The 23,183-nt window shown below is 42.6% G+C and overlaps 1 protein-coding gene across 5 annotated transcripts in view; it reads left to right on the top strand.

The window, feature by feature from the left end:
* HIVEP2 (HIVEP zinc finger 2) overlaps window positions 1-23,183 on the top strand; it is a 154,944-nt gene that overhangs the window by 120,959 nt on the left and 10,802 nt on the right. For all 5 annotated transcript variants that reach the window (XM_027818635.3, XM_043543064.1, XM_027818636.3 and 2 more), the window contains 4 exons: window positions 7,281-7,325; window positions 9,041-14,651; window positions 15,488-15,642; window positions 20,830-21,005. In XM_027818635.3, the coding sequence (XP_027674436.2) occupies window positions 9,252-14,651; window positions 15,488-15,642; window positions 20,830-21,005 (5,731 nt within the window). In that variant the 5' untranslated portion in view covers window positions 7,281-7,325; window positions 9,041-9,251. The remainder of the gene's footprint in view (window positions 1-7,280; window positions 7,326-9,040; window positions 14,652-15,487; window positions 15,643-20,829; window positions 21,006-23,183) is intronic.

Here is a 23,183-nt window from a genome sequence, read left to right as displayed (position 1 = left end):
CACCTGGTTTAAAAAGGACCTCACTTCAGTCAATGAGGGGCATGCAAGGAGCAGGGAGTGAGAAGGCGTGCTGCTGGAGGACTGAGGAGTACAAACACTATCTGGCATCAGGAGGAAGGTCCTGTGGTGAGGATAAAGAAGGTGTTGGGAGGAGGCCATGGGGAAGTAGCCCAGGGAGTTGCAGCTGTCACACAACTGTTACACGAAACACTGTAGACAGCTGTGATCCACAGGGCCCTGGGCTGGAACCCGGATTAGAGGGTGGGCCCGGGTTCCCCCCATTCCCCTCCCTCCTAGGATATAAGAGGAGTTGACCTGAACTGTGGGTCCCACCAGAGGGAAAGGTCCCTGGTCTGTCCCCCGACCCACCAGGTGGATCAGCAGAGACTGTGGGGATTGTTCTCCTTTCTTTTCTCCATGCTGGCCAGTGATGAGGTTAGCTGAGTGAATGGCGGTTTGAGCCACGAGCAAGGGCTGTCGTGAATCTCTGAGGCAAGCAAATCTGCCAATAAGTGCAGGACCCACCAAGGCAGAGGAGGAACTTTGTCACACTCCCCAAACAGCCTGGCCCCCATCCCCTATCCGCCCCCTCCCACTTCCCACCCCCTGACTGCCCCCCCTCAGAACTCCACACCCATCCAACCTCTCCTACTCCTTGTCCCCTGACTGCCCCTTCCCAGGACTCCTGCTCCTAACTGCCCCCCGGGACCCCACCCCCTATCCACCCCCCCTCCCCCCCATCCCCTGACTGCCCCGACCCCTATCCACACACACACTCCCAGACAGGCCACATGGGACTCCCACGCTTGCTCCACGTCCCATGACTGCCCCCCCACAGAACCTCCGCCCCATCCAACTGCTCCCTATCCCCTGACTGCCCCCCGGGACCCACTGCCCCTTGTCCAACCCCTCCCCCCACCCCCTTATCATGCTGCTCAGAGCAGCAGGAGCTCACAGCCCGGCCGAAGCCAGCAACGCTGCCTGTGCTGCCCAGCAGGAGCGGCGGGCCAGAGTGCTGGCGACGTGGTGCTCTGAGACTGAGGGAGAGGGGGGACAGCGGGGGAGGGGCCGGGGGCTAGCCTCCCCGGCCGGGAGCTCAGGAGCCGGGCAGGATGGTCCCGCGGGCCGGATATGGCCCACGGGCTATAGTTTGCCCACCTCTGCCCCAATCTCATGTACTTTTTCCAACTCTTCCGAGTACACAGAATCATAGAATATCAGGGTTGGAAGAGACCTCAGGAGGTCATCTAGTCCAGCCCCCTGCTCAAAGCAGGACTGATCCCCAACTAAATCATCCCAGCCAGGGCTTTGTCAAGCCTGACCTTAAAAACCTCTAAGGATGGAGGTTCCACTACCTCCCTTGGTAACCCATTCCAGTGCTTCACCACCCTCCTAGTGAAATAGTGTTTCCTAATATCCAACCTAAACCTCCCCCACTGCAACTTGAGACCATTAGTCCTCGTTCTGTCATCTGCTACCACTGAGAACAGTCTAGAGTTACATATAGTGGAATACTCCCTAGTCCCTATTTTCCACAAGTTTGAGTTATCCAATATTATTAGGATTTGTGGTGTTATAAAAATCCCACCAATGACTCATGTCTATTAAATCTGCAGTTGTTCCAACAGAACTTTTTAAAGTGCACATGGGCAATTATTGATGTTTTACCCGTCAATTTTCATGCTTTAACTTATTCTCAGTGGAAATAAGTAGCCATGGGAGAAGTTTAACAGTTTACACAGTTCTCTCATTTAGCTTCATATCTGCATAATCCCAGTTTTTCTGCTATGTATACAGATAGATTCAATATGTCCTTTTTGGAACATGGTCAACCAGGACAGTTAAGTGCAGAATTATCTGACATGCTGAAATACCTCAGGGAAATTGTTGCAGAGTGGTCTGCATGGCTCGGTTAAGTAATCAGATGCAAAATAGATACCCCTTCTTTTAAAAGCAATGTGATCAGAAAGATCAATGAGCTGTTAATTGACTGACAAGGTTGTATGTACTGCAGGCTGTTTCACCATCTCTCTGATAGCAGTTATTTGTTCAATTCAAGGAGAAGAACTGTGGTTAGTTTGGGAACTTTTACCAATAAAGGAAGTGTTTAAGATGAATTTGGCTCCTATGTAGCTTTTTTTTTTTTTTTTTTTTTTTTTGAACAATCATCCTGTGGAAATAAGTCTGTGTTCAGTTGGACTCTGGCAACGTGTAAGCTTTTTTTATACATATTTTCCATCCGGTAGTAATGTGTACATTATGTGTGATGCTGGGGCAGGAAATAGTGATGTACTTTGAGTGAGCAATCCTTGTCATTATAGTGAAAAGGTCAATGGTAAAGCAGGTCTGCTGTAGTATGACTTCTTAAAATACCCTCAACTTAAGTTTAAAGGGGTTTTTTTTTTGTTTTTCTTTTAGAGAGGGAGAGTGGCAGCTGTACTTTTAAAATTATATTTATGATATTTAATTTAGCAAGAATTGTGTGTTTGGCTGCAGCTGGGCTGTGAGCATCTATAAAGCAAGCCAGGATCCTAACAACCACCAAAAATCTACATCTCCCTGCAACCAAGGAACTCAAGATTTAGCACAATGTGCTGTTCGCTTTTTCTCTGTGAACATTCTGGAGGTGTTGGATTCATTTATTTCCAGATCACAGCAGTTAATTTCAAACTGTTATTTGTTACAATTTAAAGCTAAATAAGGACCAGATTCTGCTCTGAGTTACACAGTGTAAATCTGGAGTTACCTCGATGGATTTAATGTTAATAGCTTCAGATTCATGGTAGCGTGAGTTAGGGCAGAATTTGGCCCTTAACTTAAGATGCCATTGAAGTAATTTGGCTCTTTCTCTAGAAGTTTTCAAATAAATCCTCATGCTTGTGTCCACAGCCCCTTGAAGTCAATGGAAAGACTTCTGTGGACTTAAACGGGCTTTGGATCACACAGAATGGATATAAACCTCCTCTCACTGCCATGGCAATATGGCTGATCCATAATTTGGAGGGATCACATCCAAGACAGACAGAGAGTAATTCCTTCTTTATGCCCATTTATCCCTTGGCCTTTATATCTTTATACTGAAACTTCCAACAAGGGTGCATAGTGCTGCAAGTTGAGATGGATTTTCTGAAATTGAAACCTGTCTACTGAGGACTAAACTGAGACCAACTTATTGTGTATATATACATATCTGTTCTCAGGTAATCCTATCTTTTAATCAGCACTGACTTCAGTGGCTTAGAGGTAAAAGGCTGTAATTTCTTAGGGCCTGATCCAACACACATTGAACTAAATAGGGGCCTCTTCATCTACTTTAATGGGATTTGGACTGTTCCCTAATCATCTGAGCCATTCAGCATCCTCTGTTTAGTCATTTGTGATATAATTCCTTGAGGACAACAAGGCTAAAATGAGCTGGGCAAAACCTAATTAGAAACAAAATAATCAATTTTATAAATATTAACAGAAGTGTACAGCTATTCAACTTTCAGCCTGAAAGATTCCAAAATGTTATGCAAAATATGAGGCAAATTTTAATAACAGTATCTAAATGGGGTGGGATCTGAGTTACCCAGGAAAGAATTTTCTGTAGTATCTGGCTGGTGAACCTTGCCCATATGCTCAGGGTTTAGCTGATCGCCATATTTGGAGTCGGGAAGGAATTTTCCTCCAGGGCAGATTGGAAAAGGCCCTTGAGGTTTTTCTCCTTCCTCTGTAGCATGGGGCACAGGTCACTTGCTGGAGGATTCTCTGCTCCTTGAAGTCTTTAAACCACGATTTGAGGACTTCAATAGATCAGACATGGGTGAGGTTTTTCGCAGGAGTGGGTGAGATTCTGTGGCCTGCGTTGTGCAGGAGGTCAGACTAGATGATCATAATGGTCCCTTCTGACCTTTAGTGTCTATGAATCTATGAAAATATATGGAGTGTGCCTGTTAGGAAGTTAGATGATATGCCAGTGCTGCTTTTACAAATACAAAATCTGGCCTCAGAAGCCATAAATTACTGTGCACACAAAACTGCATACCCAAATAATTGTGAATGAAATCCTGGAACCAGCACGCAGTCCTGGGATTCCAGAGGCTCCTAAGTATTTCAGAGTTGGTGCTTCAATCTCTATGACCATGATATTGTAATTGGATCTGCTAGTGCAGCCCCCTAAGCTCATGACTTCCTTGGGAATCCCCACAGGCACAAGTACGTGGCCACATTGATCAGACTGAAAGACTGGGCTCTAAGATTCTCCCCTCTGACAGCTGTAATGCAGGTATATTTGTTTAATAACAAACCATCAAATATATATTTTGTTAGCATCCTCAATAAAGCAATGTTTATTTTGTACATGCATGAAAATGCTAAAATATTATGAAATGAGATTTTATGAAACATTGTGAAGACTAGCCCAGCTCATTTTAACTTACAAATGTTTTCAGTGTTCTTAATATTTCATTGCATTTCAAAGCAACAATGCTGTGGAATGCCTCTAATGCAATGGCTAGCTTTGGAGAACGCCAAATGAATTCAGTAAAATAAGATAAAATACAGAAATCAAATTGACTGTGGTGGAATTAAACAAATGAATAAATTGGGATAGTGTCTTCTAGGGTGAAAAGATAACTACAGTACTCAAAAATACTCAAATACAAGAGATGGTAGATTAAAGAGAATATGGTTACTTCAGTTAAACTGGGCTACTTTCTTTAAATTGTATGTGCAAAAGGATTCTATGCTGTTCCTTCAGAACTGCAGCAAAGGCACAAACATTCTTCTATTGTAAAATAATACAGAACTTTGCCAAGTGCAGGTGACGAGCACAAGTATTTGCATGCATAGCCAGAATCATTCAAATTGTCAGGTAGGATGCCAGCTACAAAACCACAATCAGAAGAGTCTCCTAACCCAAGAATGTTGGAAATATAAAGTAAAAAATCTGTGATCAAGAAGGGGTAAATGTTTTCACAAAGCTCAGATATCTGGGCATGTTCTCCATTGCGTTCTTAATAAATCTAGGTCGAAGACTGGAGAAATGGAATTCCCCTTGTGATTAGATTATCATGCAAGGCGCATAAGAAATTTGTAAATGATGGTGGTCTTTGTTTTGGTTTGCTTTTCTGTGTGTGAATGTAGAGCTCATGAAAGGTGCCTTACTGACAACCCCAGAGACAGAATCCAAGTGTTTATCCAGGTACAGACAATTCTACAACTTCCACAAACTGGACCCCTAATGCACCTCAACTCTAAGGTACAGGTGTGAGAAGAACAGGCTCCTTGCCCATTCAGTTCTTGAATTCATAGGCTGCCGATTAGTGCCAATTGTTGAGCCCACTTTTTCAGATCTGACTTAGCTCTGATTTTGTCTTAATTAGTAAGGACTTCAGGTTCAGCTTTTGTTGTGGCGTGTTACTATAGGGACTCTTGTCAACTGGGATCTGGAATATAACTACCAAACTCATCATGAGCCACCTAAAGCCATCATATGGTAACAATATTCAGTCAACAAATGGCTGTTAATGTGGGTATCTTTGGCAGAGCAGAGGGAATTGGGGGACGGAAGGTTATGCCAAAAGTATTCTATTACTATTCGCTGCCAGGGATCAAATCCTGAGGTAGATCTTCACTTATGATCAGATCCTCAGTTGCAGACCATACTCAGCTCAAAGATGGCCTTTGTGGTGCTCCGTTACTTCTGAGGCTGGTTGGCAGAAACTGTAGCAATCTAAGGACCCTGCCAATGCCCCCTGTATAAATACAAGGGCCCAGTAGCAGCCAGTACAGCAGCTCTATGCTAAGTATTGCCCTACAGAGTAGAAATTCTCCAGGGGCCAGTTACAGTGGTTTTAGTGCAGAGCAACACACACAAAAAAAGCCTTAATATTGAGCAGGGTCTAACTCTTACTCCGGAGTCAGTAAGAATTTTTCTGTGTCAGGAACTCAGGATTTCACCTGAAATACATAAACTTGCAATTTGTTCATTTACAAGGATTGTAATATGAACTACAAGCTGGGAAGCACTGAGAACTGTGATTTACCAAATTTTCTTTTAATGCTTTCCAGTACAGCCACTTAATAACTTGCTCTAGTTATGACATTTCAGGTGCTCCATAGTCAAATGAATACTTGTGCCTTGTATATAGCAGACCAGGGGCATCCTAGAAAAAGGAGTGAGAGGGAATAATGCTCCCTTAAAAATGCTAACCTCTTGATTTGACAAAAATACAGTTCCCAGTTTCTCAGTAATCTTCTCATGATCGACATTTTCAGTGATGTAAAATGAAATGAGAAGATAGTGCACTAATGTGGTTTGATGGCTTGGCTGTATTTCCACATTATGATAGAAAAACCTGGGCTTGGTCCACTTCCGGAGAGGACCTCACAACTTAAGGCAAATGATACGCTCTACTTAGCTTGCAGTACAGTTCTTGATCATTGTAGGTGGGCTCATCTCAATAATTCCAATGGGAGCAAAGTCCTGCCAAAGGTATTAAAGAAAACACGTATCATTATTATCTGTTCTTTAGCTTGAAATATTGGTAGTTTCTGCATGTTAGATAATATACTTCTCTATACAGAGCAGTATAAATAAGGTATTTGTCATAGAAGTCTCTTGCTGATTTGACGTGGCACATCAGTGCTCAACATGGAAGTTGAGGTGAAGGGTTTGCACATGAAAGTATGAAAGTAGGTTTCAAAATATGTTAGTAAAATACTAGGCCTTTCCATTTAGGTTAATAACACATAGTTTAAAGTATGAAAAACAAATTGTTAACTGTGCTAGCAGTGGTCATATTTAAAAGTTGTTGCTAATGTGTGTCTAGAATTGTTTTTCTGATAAAAATGAAAAGTGATATTTTTTTTTTCTGAGAACCGTGCTAGCTGAACTAAGCTACAGATAATCCTCCTAATTAGACTACAGCACAGTTTTAGAGAATGGGTGAAAGAATTTTGTAAATTATTCTGAGAATAATTTGGATCTCAGAATAACTTGGATTTTTAACATGGGTCTCCCTGTCTACATCGGAAAATCTCTTAAAACTGTGCTAACAACATTCTTTATTCAAATACGGTTGTTGCTATGATGGTTCCAGCCACAGTCTGGACACTGAGAGTTATCAGGCTCTGGCCTCCAACTCTCCAGGGGAAGCTTCTTGCTCATGACCAGGGGACGGCCAAGTGGATTTATCAGGCACTGCTTTACACAATAGGAAGTTACCATATTTCTCTTTCCAGTGCCAGTTATATATTTCAAGACTTTCTCCTAACTGCATTTGTTTCTTTCACAGGAATATTCAAGACAGTCATGCGTATTAGATGTCTAGAAGATGCAGGTAACATTTTTATTATGGAAAACAAAATTACATCTCTTCCTATCCTGTTCCCACTTTCCTGCTCTTTGCCAGTTTTTTTTCAACTCAAGTGCAGTCCTTCAGCCACAGAAATATAATGCATTCCATCAGCTTCTTCCCTTCATCTTCCATCTGTTGTGGAATCCTGGCTCCCTTTTTCCTTAGCCCTGTTTCATCCTGGAAATATACTATGTTCTGATAATATGACAGCAGAGATCCTGCATTTTTCTTCCAGTTCAAGCACTCTGCTTGGATGCATAAATCAGGCCCCAGAGCTTTACTTATTTACAAACAGAACGGTGGAAACCAATTGTACTTAAGCATATCAAGTGCTGAAACCTGGTTAGATACTGTGCAGTTCTAAACTACTTTCAAATGTGACATGCTTAAGTGTCATAAATGTAGTTTTTAAACTCCTGCTGTCCTCAATAATTCTTCTCTAGCAATATACTCTGACTAAAATGTTACACTGTAGACTTGAAGATGAAGAGGTGAATTGATAGGGCTAGTGTTTTAGCTTATATTTTAAATGCTTTTACAAAAAAAAATTGTATGTAACATATTTAATTATTTACTGCTGACTTTAAAAATACTGTAAAAAGCAGTCATCTACATTTTCTTGCGCAAGGCAATTATGTGATCTAGTGATGAGAGCAGGTTAGTGAGAGTTAGGACTCCTCTCATAAAGACAACGAGGAGTTCGGTGGCACCTTAATGACTAACCGATTTATTTGGGCATAAGTGTTCGTGGGTAAAAAACCAACTTCTTCAAATGCATGGAGTGAAAATTACAGATACAGGCATAAATATATACTGGCACATGAAGAGAGGGGAGTTACCTTACAAGTGGAGAACCAGTGTTGAAGGCCAATTTAGTCTGGGTGGATGTGGTCCACTCCCAATAATTGAGGAGGAGGTGTCAATACCAAGAGAGGGAAAATTGCTTTTGTAGTGAGCCAGCCACTCCCAGTCCCTATTCAAGCCTAAATTGATGGTGTTAAGTTTGCAAATGAATTGTAGCTCAGCAGTTTCTCTTTGAAGTCTGTTTTTGAAGTTTTTTTGTTGAAGTATGGCTACTTTTAAATCTGTTATTGTGTGTCCAGGGAGATTGAAGTGTTTTCCTATTGGCTTTTGTATGTTACCATTCCTGATGTCTGATTTGTGTGCATTTATCCTTTTACGTAGAGAGCCTCATAAAGGACTCATTTTAAAAACTGCATAGTAATTCTGGGGGCCTCAATTTTTGGGTGCCCATCTTGAGCCATCTTAAAGGGGCCTGATTGGAAAAAATTAGATATTCAGAACTTTCTGAAAATCAAGTCCACTTTCATAAGGTGTCATAAATTGGACACCCCAAAATGAGGCACCTAAAATTATTAGTCATTTTAAAAAATTTAGGCCCTGGTTTCTAGTCCTAGTTCTTTCACTGACTTGGTATGTGACCTTCAGTTATCTTCTTAACCTGTTCATTCTCTATTCTCGCTCCTGTCCATGGGTTTTGTGAAGCTTAATTAAGGTTAATAAAGTCCCTTAATAAGCTTGGAAGAAAGATACAATACAAACGCAAATTATTACAGTATTATTACATTTTTGTATTCATCATTCTTCCTTTTGAGAATTTTGAAGCAAATTAAATTGCTCATGTGGTAATTACCCACTTGTATTAATCTGTGATTTTTTATTTTCTTCTCTTACAGGTAGCTGCATTGTTGTGGAAGGGATGAAAAGGACTTTGCTATAGTAGATCAACAAATATCTCTCTGGATCATTCTGCATCTCAACACTTAACAATGGAAAATGTTCAAATGCCATACCAACTCCTTGCAAATGCATGATAAACTGTTTGGGAAAGTTCCTGCCATGAACAGAATTGTATGATAATTATATTAGCATACACACTCGAATCTAATGCCTATAGACTACTGTGTGGAAAGTTCAAAAGAGAAAGAGAAGTCTGTGAACTTGCAAAGGCTCTGGAAAAATGGGAGCAACAAAACTTTAAAAAGCACAGCATTGGACACACTCCATGTCTCTGCACAGCTTTCAAGTGAACTAGCACTTAAGACCTTGTGTAACAAAATGGACTCTGGGGACATAGCTATAGGGCAAAAAGCTACCTCAAGGTCTGGAGAAACTGCTAAAGTACCAACTAGATGGAGGCAAGAACATTCAGCTGTTATTAAGATGAGCACTTTTGGCAATCAAGAAGTACAGAGGCAACCAGAAACAGATCACGAGCAAACTGGAAACACAACATCAGCACAACTTTTTAGTTCTGGGAAACTCGGATCATCCAGTGAAGCTGGGCAGCAAGTCACAGAGAAGCAATATCCACAGCATCGGCCAAGTCCCTACTCATGTCAGCATTCACTTTCTTTTCCCCAGCATTCATTGCCACAAGGGTTCTTGCACAACATAAAGCCACATCAGAGCTTGGAAGGCCACACATGGCAGTTTTCTGGCCGCTTGCAGTCAGTTGCCACAGAGGACTTATTTCCCTTTCACTTGCATGGCCATAGCGGAGGTTTCTCGAGAAAGAAGATTTCAAGTTTGAACCCTGCTTATAGCCAATATTCTCAGACGTCGATAGAACAATCAGAAGATGCTCACAAGAAAGAGCACAAACCCAAAAAGCCTGGCAAATATATTTGTCCTTACTGTAGCAGGGCTTGTGCCAAACCTAGTGTACTTAAAAAACATATTAGGTCCCACACTGGGGAACGGCCATACCCTTGTGTTCCTTGTGGTTTCTCTTTTAAGACAAAGAGCAATTTATACAAGCACAGGAAATCACATGCCCATGCAATTAAAGCAGGATTGGTACCTTTCACAGAGTCAGCTGTATCTAAATTGGACCTAGATTCCAGTTTTATTGATGTGGAAGCAGAAATACATTCGGATGGTGAGCAGAGCACAGACACAGATGATGAGACCTCATTGCTTGTGGAAAGTTCTGACAAACTGAGCCCAGTCCCACAGATGCCACTGGACATTGCTAGCAGAAGTAACTTTCACTCGTCCATAGATGAATCGTTGGGAGGCCCAATGAAAGTGCCCATTTTGATTATCCCTAAAAGTGGGATTCAGTTACCCAGTGAGAGTTCACAGTACATTGGATCTGACATGTTACAAAACCCATCCTTAAGTACTCAGTCTGACGACTCTCATACAGTTAAACAGCGACTTGCACTAAGACTGTCAGAGAAAAAAGGGCAAGACTCTGAGCAGTCCCTAAATCTTTTGAGCCCACATAGCAAAGGAAGCACTGATTCTGGTTACTTTTCCCGCTCAGAAAGTGCAGAGCAACAAGTAAGCCCTCCAAATACTAATGCAAAGTCTTATGAAGAAATAATCTTTGGGAAATTCTATCGGATTAGTCAAAGGACAGCACTAACAGAGGCAACAGCCAATCAGGAACACAATTTAATGGGTAGAAAGGGCAGAGTGGAGCAGCCACTGCCTCTGGTGAACACCAGATTAGACATCAAGATGCTTGAAGAACATATTTCTCCTCTAACTCCAAATAAAGAAGCACTCATTGATCCCAGTAAACTGAGCACTATTACATCTACCCAAGTCTTCAGTGGTAGCAATGCAGAGTCCAAACAATCCCAGACTACATCATCCATCAAAAATGAACTGAACCTTTACCCAGTAAGTCAGCAGGGTGACACACCTGGACTTTTAGAGCCTCCAGTAGATGCTTCTCCACTTATTAGAAGTAACTCCATGCCAACATCTTCTGCAACCAATTTAAGTGTCCCCTCATCTTTGAGAGGAAGCCATTCCTTCGATGAGAGAATGACTGGTTCAGATGATGTATTTTATCCTGGGACAGTAGGAATTTCCCATCAGAGGATGTTAAGAAGACAAGCTGCCTTTGAGTTGCCCTCAGTTCAGGAGGGCCATTCAGATCCAGACTGCCATGGGAGAACAGCAAAAAATATCCTTGTTGCTTCCAGCAGGTCAACAGGTGGTGAAAAAGGGTCGTCCTTGAAGGAGAAGAAATTGACAGCAGGGGAAAGAACCTTCTTTGACTATGATGCTTGTGGAAAGCATTACAGAAAATGGGAAGAATTTGAAACTCAGAAGCTGAACTACCGAGACTTGCCATGCTCAGGTGGGATAAAACAAGGAGGGGAATACTTTGTTGATTCATTTGGACAATCACAGCCAGTGCCGTCTGTATATGGAACCACATTCGAAAACAGAAAACGCAGAAAAGAGAAGAGTGTTGGGGATGAGGAGGATGTTCCCATGCTTTGCAGCAGTGGTACTGGCACACCGGTGGGGACGCTGCCTTCAGATTTTGATCCCAAACCCCAAATTCAGGAAGGGCCAAGAAGTGGATTTACTTTTCAAGGCCTGGATAATGCTGCCCATTGTCACCCTGAGCGTTTTGAAATCTGTAGACCTCTCCTGCAGTCTGGAAGCCTATCAGCTTCATTAGAAGAGTCACCTTTAACCGCAGAGCAAGAAAAGACGGCAGAGTCACTGAACAGAAAACCCCCTGGAAATGTCATCTCTGTCATTCAGCATACAAACTCACTGAGCAGGCCAAACTCATTTGAAAGGTCTGAATCCACAGAACATATTGCTTGCCTGCAGGATAAAACCTACTCGCTGTCTGAAACCTGTGAGAGCGAGATTTCTGAGTCCCCAGTGAGCCCAGAGCGGGCTCAGCAAACAGAAAATGCTGAGAGTGTGAATAAACCGTCACCATCCCAACAGCCACAACCATACCATATGCAGCCCAGACTGGTTCGCCAGCATAACATACAAGTACCTGAGATCCGTGTTACAGAGGAACCAGATAAACCTGAGAAAGATAAAGAAGTTCAGACTAAAGAGCAGGAAAGACCTGCAGAAGAATTCCAGTGGCCGCAAAGAAGTGAAACTCTTTCTCAACTCCCAGCAGAAAAATTACCACCCAAAAAGAAACGCTTACGGCTTGCTGACATGGAGCACTCCTCTGGAGAGTCCAGCTTTGAATCCACCGGCACAAACCTCTCTCGCAGCCCTAGCCAAGAAAGTAATTTGTCCCATAGTTCAAGTTTTTCAATGTCCTTTGAAAGGGAAGAAAATACCAAGTTCATCATGCCTTTCAAACAGGATGAGTTTGGAAAACAGTCTGAGTTTTTAACTGTTCCAGCTGGTGCTTACTCACTTTCTGTCCCTGGGCATCACCATCAGAAGGAAATGAGACGTTGCTCATCTGAACAGATGCCTTGTCCGCATGCTGCCGAAATCCCAGAGATCCGAAGTAAATCCTTTGATTATGGGAATCTGTCTCATGCTTCAGCAGCCGGGGCACCTTCTGCAGGATTATCTCCATCACGAGAAAGGAAGAAATGCTTTCTGGTCCGTCAGGCTTCTTTTAGTGGGTTCCCAGAGATTCCCCAAACTGATCCAAGTGTGGAACAAAGTATAAAGCAAGAGCAGATGGAACACATACATGCTGGTCTTCGCTCTTCCCAAGTTGCTTGGCATCATTCTCCCACCTCTGTGCTTCAGCCCATTCAGGCAGACGACTCTGGAAAGCAGGCTGTTGGTTCTGGTGCACAGCTTGCCCAGCCACACGCCATCCTTGCAGACAGTCAGGACATTTTAAGGAATCCCTTGATTCAACAAGCACCTTATATTTCAAACAAATATCCATCAGAGCAGCAGCACCTATTTGCACATCAAGAAAAGGTTCCATTTCCCCCCATTCCCAATGCCTTGTTTCAGTTCCCATATCCTGCTGTCTGTATGGTTCCCTTACCAGCTCAGCAACCTGTCTTGTGGCAGTCATGTACAGAACCTTTACAGAGAAACTTGCCTCACCATTTTGTACAGCAGTTACAAAAAGCTTATGTCAAACAACCTTTCCAAACAGAAATTCATCCTCATTATCACCTGGAGCACGCTCAGGAGCATATTGGAAAGAAACCGGCTGAATATGTGCATGCGAAAGAGCAAACGTACCAGCGTTACTCAGAAACATCTGGGCAGTATTCAAAAAATGCTAAGTACCTGCCAGACCCTAGTATTAAATCAGCAGATACCTCCTCTGAGCAGCATTTACAGACAGGTTTTGACTCCCCGAATGATGGATCTGTACAGTCTTTACCAGGAACAGTTGTTCCTGTCAGGATTCAGACCCACGTTCCATCTTATGGCAGTGTCATGTATACAAGCATTTCCCAGATCCTTGCACAGAACAACAGCCCTGCTATTGTCATTTGCAAAGTGGATGAGACAGTTTCTCAAAGAACATTATCAACAAATGCAGCCATGCAAGGACTAGGATTTAACATAGCCCAGATATTAGGTCAGAATGGTGGGTTAGAAAAATATCCTCTGTGGAAAGTACCACAGACTCTACCACTTGGCTTGGAATCCTCAATCCCATTGTGTCTGACATCCAGTTCTGACACTGCCTCTACCCTGGGAGGAAGCAAACGAATGCTTTCACCAGCAAGCAGCTTGGAGCTCTTTATAGAGACTAAGCAGCAGAAAAGGGTCAAAGAAGAAAAAATGTATGGACAGATTGTTGAGGAGCTAAGTGCAGTAGAGTTGACTAATTCAGATATAAAGAAGGATTTTCCCAGACTGCAAAAGCCTCAGCTAGTTAGGCAGAGCTGTGCTACTGAGCCAAAGGAAAGCGTGCCGTCCCTGTCATCCTCTTCACCATTATCGTCCTCATCATCTCAAGACTTCCCATCTGCCAGCATGCCAACAGCTGACCCTTTCCTGAGCAGGGAAAAGCTTTCCAGTTTTGATTCAGCATCACCAGGGCACAAGTCGAGTGGCCCTTCTGAAGGAAGAGAGTCACCAGAAGAACTGGATGTGGATGAAACAGCATCAGATATGAGCATGAGCCCACAGAGGTCTTCACTGCCATCAGGAGAAATTCAGACTGAAGACCAACTGCAACAGCAGAAACTGCCTCCTGGTATGTTGTTCCAGATGGCATCCAATCCAAATGGGAAAGCAGCACACTCAACCATCCTCTTAACAGATGGAGCAGATTTTCAGCAGCTCTTTCAGTTCCCTAGTCTGCGCACTACTACTACTGTGAGCTGGTGTTTCTTAAACTATACCAAGCCCAATTACATTCAACAAGCAACCCTCAAATCTTCAGTTTATGCTTCATGGTGCATTAGTTCATGTAACCCAAACCCATCAGGGTTAAGTACAAAGACTACACTAGCACTTCTAAGGTCCAAGCAGAAAAACACCGCAGAAATTTATTCTTTGGCTGCTATGCATAGACCTGGAGCTGGTAAACTGACCTCATCAAGTGCATGGAAACAGTTTGCTCAGGTAAACAATAGGTTAAAAAACCCTTTCATCTAGACATCACACCAAACCGAAAATTGAAATAAATTATGATGCATAAATCAATGTCAGGATAATGAAAAGCTGATATTTGACAGTTGCAATTGTCAATAATAAGTAGAAATTGTATCCATTATAGCTTTTTTAATGTTTTGAATAGAAAATGCATCATCCCTGAAAGGTTAAATAAAGCTTCAAAGCAAAATGTGAATGTAATATGTCCTGTTTAAGCCTATATGATTATCCTAGGTACCTCTTTGTCACTTTTAAAACTATCCACATTGGAAAATCAAAAGGTACAACATACTCCGAATGAGCATTCTAGAGCCATGGCTTTTGCCCCCTGTTCTCCCCTGCGTGCTCTGACAGCTGATTCAGAGTATGATTTCGGTGACGATGGAAGATGGTAGAAGAACAGGACGCTGGAGGGCCTTATTTCACATGGGTCATTTAGTTTTTACTCAAGCCTTTTTCTGGTAACAAACATTGACATTAATGGGAGTTACCTGAATAAAGACTGAATGGCAACTGAATAAGGACCTCCAGATTTGGTCCCAAGTGATCAGCATACCACAGCCATGACTGGCCAGCATGATGTGGTGATGCTTTTGCTGTGTCACCAGATAAAGCTCCTTTAAAATGTGCCTGTTCTGCCCCTCCCCGTCTCTCACCAGACGTAAAGGGCCAAATTAATTGGCTTCATGGAATTGCATCCAAATTCAGAGGTGAATTCAGCCCAGAATGTTTAAACTACTTGAAATGAAGTGTGCATTTATTCTGTGTTCCAGACTGTAATAACATTCATTGACTTTGTTCCACAGATGAAACACGAACCATTCTTCTTGTTTGGCAGAAAACTTGAAAAGAAAGTAGTGGGGAATATTATAAAAGAAAGAGTAAAAGGAGAAGGTCATGGAGATAAAGACATTGCATCCAAACAGACTGAGCCAGTACGAATTAAAATCTTTGAAGGAGGGTAAGAAAATGCAACTGGAAATATCAAACCTAGCCTGTCATTTCAGAGTAAACAGATTTGAACTTGAACGTAGATGAATTAGGAAAATTAACAGCCTTCTGAGCTCATGCCATGTTTTGTCACTCTCTGTGCATCCTTTCTCCTGTTTATATGTCAGTCATGCAACAAGATAGTAGGAAACACAGTAAAGCCTGTGTACTTACTTCCAGCTCTACTTTGCCATTAGCCATTAGCTGGAACAATGTGTATAGTGGGGGTGCTGAGAGCCATTGAACCAAACTGTAAACCTGTATATGATGGAAACCATGCACCCCCATCACCCCTCATTTCAGTGCCTACGCCATTAATACAGAGGTGGGCAAACTACAGCCCGCAGGCCACATAGATTCGTAGATATTTAGGTCAGAAGGGACCATTATGATCATCTAGTCTGACCTCCTGCACAACGCAGGCCACAGAATTTCACCCACCACTCCTGCAAAAAACTTCACACCTATATCTGTGCTATTGAAGTCCTCAAATCGTAGTTTAAAGACTTCAAGGAGCAGAGAATCCTCCAGCAAGTGACCCGTGCCCCATGCTACAGAGGAAGGCGAAAAACCTCCAGGGCTTCCTCCAATCTGCCCTGGAGGAAAATTCCTTCCCGATCCCAAATATGGCGATCAGCTAAACCCTGAGCATATGGGCAAGATTCATCAGCCAGATACATCAGGCCCGTGGGACCATCCTGCCTGCCCCTGAGCTCCCAGCTGGGGAGGCTAGACCCCGGCCCTTCCCCTGCTGTTCACCCTGCCCCGCAGCCTCAGCTCGCCGCGCCGCCAGCGCTCTGGGCATCGTGGCTGGCTCCAGCTGGGCCGTGCAACTGCGAGCTCCTGCTGCTCTGAGTGGCATAGTAAGGGAGCTGGGGGGTTGGGTAAGGGGCAGAGGGTCCGGGGGGGGCAGTCAGGGAGCAGGGGGTGGCTGGATGGAGCGGAGGTTCTGGTGGGGGGGGGGTCGTCAGGGGACAGGGAACGGGGGGGTGATAGGCGTGGGGGGGGTCTGTCGGGGCGGAGGGTAGATAGGGGTCTGGGCAGTCAAGGGATGGAGGTAGGGTCCTGGGGGGGGCAGTCAGGGGACAAGAAGCAGGGGGGGTTGGATGGGTCGGGGTTTCTGACAGGGGCAGTCAGGGGGTGGGAAGTGGGAGGGGCTGGGGGCCCGGCTGTTTGGGGAGGCCCAGCCTTCCCTACCGGGCCCCCCATACAGTTTTGCAACCCCAATGTGGCCCTTGGGCCAAAAAGTTTGCCCACCCCTGCATTAGTATAACTATACTTTCTATATACATAGAAAGCATTCCTGAATTGTCAGTTCTCTTATTTGGGTCATAAAAGAGGATGGATGGCTCATATTTTGACTTCTAGGCAATCTTCTTGTGTTCACTGGACTTCTGGCAGACATCTTTCTTTTGTTAAATGCTGTATTGTGCACCAGCATTAACAAGGAAGCTGTGCGCTCTTATTCTTATTCCTGGAATATTTTAGTTTTTTACTGAATGTTGACTTTCAGGTACAAAATTTTAGTTGGTACTAAAATCCATGATATCAGTGTTTAGATGTAAGATCAATCAAATTAAAAACAGAGTTTAATCTACTGCTGGCTGTAATAGCAATGTGCTGTTGTTCAATTGATTAAAAACAAATAAATAGCAAATAGCTGAGGAAAAAACAGACCTAATCGTCCGTTGACGTAGTTTTTAAGCTAATGCCATAATATGTTATGATAAGCATATTAATGGATTGTCCATTACAGTATATTCTCAGTACATGCATAATAATTTTATTTGTATTATGAAAAACTGAAATGATGGTGTTTGTATGTTGGTAGTGGTGAATGTCCAGGTATCCAGCTGGGTGGTTCTTTTCACACATGTCAGGCCCAGGGGTTCTCCTTACCCTGCAGCAGCGTCTCAGAATAATTAACCAGTCAGGACAGGGTCACAAGGCGTTCAGCAATCCATTTAGTCTTCTGTCATTTTTCAACTTTTTCAGCATCCCGCTCATTAAAAGCCTTGTGGGTGGGTGGGAGCAGTCTCAATCAAATAAACTTTGATATTTCTCTATAACCTGTAGCAAAAAGGGGACATACCCTGCATCTCTCTTCGAAGACTGAGAATGTCATCTCTGAGATTCATCCAGGGCCTGACAACCCAGGAATCCCTGATCCTGGGTGTTCCCTGTGGTAGTGCGTTGCGCTACTAACCAAAAACCAGTAAACTGGCTACAAAAGAGACTTTTCAGTGACCCAAATTCAGAGGTGAGTCTAAGTTTTCAAGACATATAAAGTGCTGCTAATTAGACTCTCACCCACTTACAAGTGTGTATCTCACACACCTGCCTTTACATATCATCTCTGAATTTGGATCACCCATCCTAAGGGATTCTAAATTGATGTAATCTGTATGCTAGCTGTCAGAAGAGCGTAGCTCAGCAAGGAAAGCAACTAACAAGAGGCTCTGAAAGACGTTCATTTAAGCAGGCTACCCTGTATTGTACCTGAAACTTTTTGCACCTTTGTCAGGAAACTTGATATGTTAATTACACCATCTTAGACTTCCTTACATACTGATAAGGTCTAAGAGAGTATGAGCATAAATGTGTCTACGTGACTGTAAAGGGATATAACTTACACCATCTTACATATCACCTATGAATTTGTCCTGATATAGATCAGGTATCTTGAGACAGTTGTAGTATGGAAGAAAGAAGTTAGGCGCCTTGCTTTGTACATTTATTGGTGGGCTTTAATAATCTATGTAGACAGCCTGTATGTCTCTCTAGCTTATGGGGTTTCCAATAGAGATCTCTTACCTGCATAGCGACAGTGTGGAGGATGGTGATTCTGTTATGTTAATGCATCATCCTTATAGATTCATTTCAGAAAGGTATCATTTTACATAACAGTGGCATTGTTTGTAGATTCGTTCCTTTCACTAACTAGCTTGTGGTGGGTTTTTTTTAACAGATCTAATATTCCCTACGTGTCATCACTTAGCATTAGTCCATCATTGTTTTTAAGAGATTCATCATTTTGTCTGGCTTTTGTTTTATGTGATCCACAGAAGGTAGTATAAAATAAGAGCAATTCTTTTGTGCAGGCTTAGTCTTTGCACTTTGCCTATGCAGGTTTCCTCACAGTTGTCCTTCTAGAGGCATTATTACCACTGGCAGGTAGCTTGATTCAAATGATGTTATTTGAATAGCAAAATCGGCTTTCCCTCACCTATGACTACAGAACCCCGGGAGGACTGGAAGTGATATTTCTCTAGGAAACTCAACAATTTTAAATTTCATTAGCTTATATTCTACATCCTACAATTCATTTCAGTCAGTTACTTACAGTTTACATTGAAAGCAGGGTGGGGAGGGGTGGGGAAAAACCTTCCATCTCTTCAGACACCATGCTGTTTAATGACATGTACTGGATTGCATCTAGAGTTCATGGCTTGCTTATTTTGTTCTTTTATACTGGTGATGAGATCAAATTAGAAACGCAAAATAAAATGGCAGTTTGGAGTGGAACTGCGTGACTCGGGCTTTGTGTTGAGCCTTTTAACTCTTCTGCACTGAGTTCAAATCCAGCCCAGATCAATAATGACCACACTTGTTGCATGATGGCTATGTGGCGGCAAAAGTGAAATGCATAGAGAAGGGGGAATAAGAGGAAGCATACAGAATAGAATGTGATGTGGTTGGAATAATGAGGCAGAAAGTAGAGCCTAGCAGCTGAGTTTCGAATGGACTTGAGAGGGGTGATGTAGCTGGCCAGACAGGAGATGGGGACAAGAGTAGACAAGTAGCAAGACAAAGAGGGCCTGAACAAGAGCCTTGGGAGTCTGAACAGACCAAAAAAGCTGAATCTTTGAAATGTTCTGTCGGGAGAAGTGTAAAGACTTGAGCACAGCCTAGATACGTGGGTGTAGAGAAAGGGCTAGTAAGAGATGATGTCCAGATTATGGCAAGATGGCAGTCCTATCCCTGGTGACTGGGAAATGGGAGGGAGAGGAGAAGGATTAGTGTTGATGGGAAGAGATTAAAAGCAGCAGCTTTTAATGTGAATTTTGGATGCCTAACTTCAGGTGCCCAAATGTGAAAATTGGGTCCACATATTGGTGGATAATGGGACAGAGATGAGTAGGGAAGAATATTTTCTTTATATGTACTGGATATTAGTCTCAGTGCCTTGAGTCAGAGATGCTGCTTCACATATGAATCACAAAGTTTGTTTGAGAAAAAATTGATTTTTTTAAAAAAAACATTTCAGTCCTATAACCTTAAAATGCCATATACTCCTCTGGAATCCTCTTCAATATTAGAAGACTCTTCCATGCAGTGCTTTAATTTTTAAGTGCCAGCCACTGCCGTAGAGAATAGTTCATGAGTTGAGCCTCCCCAGTGCCTGCTAATTTCAGTGGGAGTGGTGTGTATTCTGCACTTCTCAGGAAAGGAGCAGCAGAAGGGAGGGGTTAGATACATTATTCTTTAGCAGCTATACTTCCCATAGAATCTTTAGGGTGACATTTTTTCTTGGGTAGAATGTCCACCCGAGGCCTATACATCACTTAAATTCCACTTCAACCCTCAAAGTAGCCATTGTGCACGCCCTCTGCACGGCTGTGAACTGGACCCTTACTATCATCTATTTCAGTATTAATTCTTCATCATGATAGTTAACGAAATATGCATAAGTTTGCATGTCTTATTTATTGTCTAACAAAATGAGACAACGTAAGCAGCTAAATACACCAGGGAATGCCTTTAATCACGTATCTGCTAAGTATGCACATTGGAATGAAATTCTGTTTCATTTCAAGGAAGTAGATATCTGAATGTGCTCCGCACAGGATAGCCATATAAACCCATATTCTGGGTTGTCCTCTTGTGTACTCCAATCAGATCTGAGCCGCTGGTCTTAAGTTGTTAAACAATAACTAAGACATGCAAACATATTCAAATTACTGCATTTCCTGAAAAGTAAATACACTCTGGGCCCCAACTTAACAGTGCATCATTTGTAGAACTCCTACTGACTACACTGGAAGCTTTGTGCATGTAATGCATGTAGGATTGGGCTACAGAGGGATATAAAGACACTGTTTATGTGCATGTATGACTTAGAGGCTATATAATTCAATACATTGCCCTCTTCCAACAGGTATAAATCAAATGAGGATTATGTGTATGTCAGAGGACGTGGGCGAGGAAAATACATTTGTGAAGAATGTGGGATTCGCTGCAAGAAACCAAGCATGCTCAAAAAACATATCCGCACTCATACCGATGTACGGCCTTATGTATGCAAGTTGTGTAATTTTGCCTTCAAAACTAAAGGTATTTGGCCTTTTCTGCTTGAACCCTTCCACCTCCCTCCACCAATTCCTTAGTCCATCATTCCAATCAAAGAGGAAACTTTCATCAAAATAAGATGGTTTTATTTATGAACATGGGACTCCATTAAATATATTTTCCCTCATATCTAAATGATTCAAGGATTTATCTGAGACTGTGAGACTCCTTGCATAACTTAATTTTAAGAGCTGTAGGCTCCTACCAAGTCCATTTGTCTGCAGAGGAAATGTAGTGACATAAGAACTGCCCTTGCAAATACTACTTTATGCTAAAAATGTTACATGGTGCAAGTTTTAATTGCTGCAATCTAAAATACTCCAGGGGAACACACGTGTAGTGGCATAATGCAGAAGCAGAGTTTCAGCTGAAGAGGAAAGCATGCCTTCATGGTCTTGTACAGTGGTTCAGTTTCAAATTTATAAATAATGTACAAATCCACAGACTCCCAGGTGGGCCACTCCATCCACAGTTGCATTAATTATGAATAGGGATCTGATAGCTTGTGTTCACATGTATTTATCAGCACTGAAAAAAGCATCCATTTGTCACCTGGAGGCCATGGATAATGATATTAATTGGATTTAGGAATTGCTTTGAAACTATCTCTTTTTTAAAAAAAATCAATTTCTTTAGCAACATTTTTTGTGGGTATATAACACATTTGAGTCTCCTCCTCTCCATTTTTAACATCATTTGGATACTGGTAAACAAAAGGCATATGAGGTCAAATCCCACTCTCCGTGCACAGCCTGAGTAATTGGCCCTGCACTGGGAATATTCATTGTGTAAAAGGGGAAGGAATCCTCCCCCAGGTCACAAAGTGACAGCAGTGCAGCTGCCTGGCTACTACTGCAGACTTAGGGCTGTAGTAGCTTCTTTGGCTCTAAGTACCTCTTCTCCTGCCATAGGGAATAACTGGTGGTTCTGCATAGTAGCAGCTCCACCAACTACATCCCTTCAGTCTCATCCTCTAAAATTTGCTCCATCTCAACTCAAAACCCCCTGAGTGTGCTGGAATGCAGGGAGTCCCAATGGAGCACAGATTACTAGATTCCAAGGTCAGAAGGAACCTTTGATCATCTTCTCTGACCTCCTGTATAACACGGAGAGTGGATTTGTGGTGTAAAGGAGCTGTGGAGTCTTTTATAGGGTCTGAACATCCACCTCCTTTGCCCTGTGCAATAGACCTGCACTGGCTGTGGCATGGGCCCTTCATGCCTGCACAGTGCATTTACAGAAATTATTCAGAGACTGGTTTTGATGTTGCTATGGCACCCTTTAGGAACTGTGAGACAGGATTCCTGAATATTTCACATTGAAATAAATTGTGTCTGGTGATTAGAGGACAGGATATAGAGCCAGGACCTCTAGATTCTGTTCCCTGCTCTGTCATGGAGTCACTATGTGGCTTTGGGGAAGTCATTTAACTGTCCTGTGCATCTGTAAAACGGGTATAAAATACTTGTCTCATAGGATTATTATTTATTCACTGATATTAACCTTGTCCACTCACTTCTCTAACATCTGTTTTCATGCCTTCTTCCATGGGAACCACTGCACCTGGACTGATTCATTCTCCTCTTTTTCTTCAAATCATTCTTCTAGACCCACTTTTTCCATAATGCCTGCAAATAATTAGCCAATTAATTCAGGAAAGATCATGGGGCAGTCAGATCTAGCTGAGGGGCATTTTTAGTGGCTTATTTGTTACTTCAATAATTGTTGTATATAATGCTTTTCCCCTCTCTAGTGGTATAATTACAGTGTAGAAATTAGTGCAGATTGCAGCACCAGGACCAATAGGCACATATTTTAATAAGCAACAACCTATTTCAAAACAATGTACATGAAGCAGATTAATCATTTTTTACAGTGTATCCTGTCACTGGACTTCTTCCAAAGGATTTATTGTTGTTGTTGTTATGTCTTATGTTTATAACAGGAGTGAACAAAGCCTTGGGACTCTGGTGTGCTAAGCACTATACAAACACAGAGTAAAATACATTACCTAATAAACTCATTTTCAAAGGCCCCAATCCTGCAATAAGCACTGTGGGGGCAGGCTTCTGCCTGTTTGCTCACAAGCAACATCATGCTTGAAATCAGCAGTGGGGCTCCTCGCAGGTACTGCCTGGTCACTCTTTGTAGGAATGGGTACTA

Source organism: Chelonia mydas, chromosome 3 (genome assembly GCF_015237465.2).
Source record: "Chelonia mydas isolate rCheMyd1 chromosome 3, rCheMyd1.pri.v2, whole genome shotgun sequence".
NCBI lineage: Eukaryota > Metazoa > Chordata > Testudines > Cheloniidae > Chelonia > Chelonia mydas.
The sequence above is the reverse complement of the archived record's forward strand: the minus strand, read 5'-3'. Positions and strand labels throughout refer to the sequence as shown.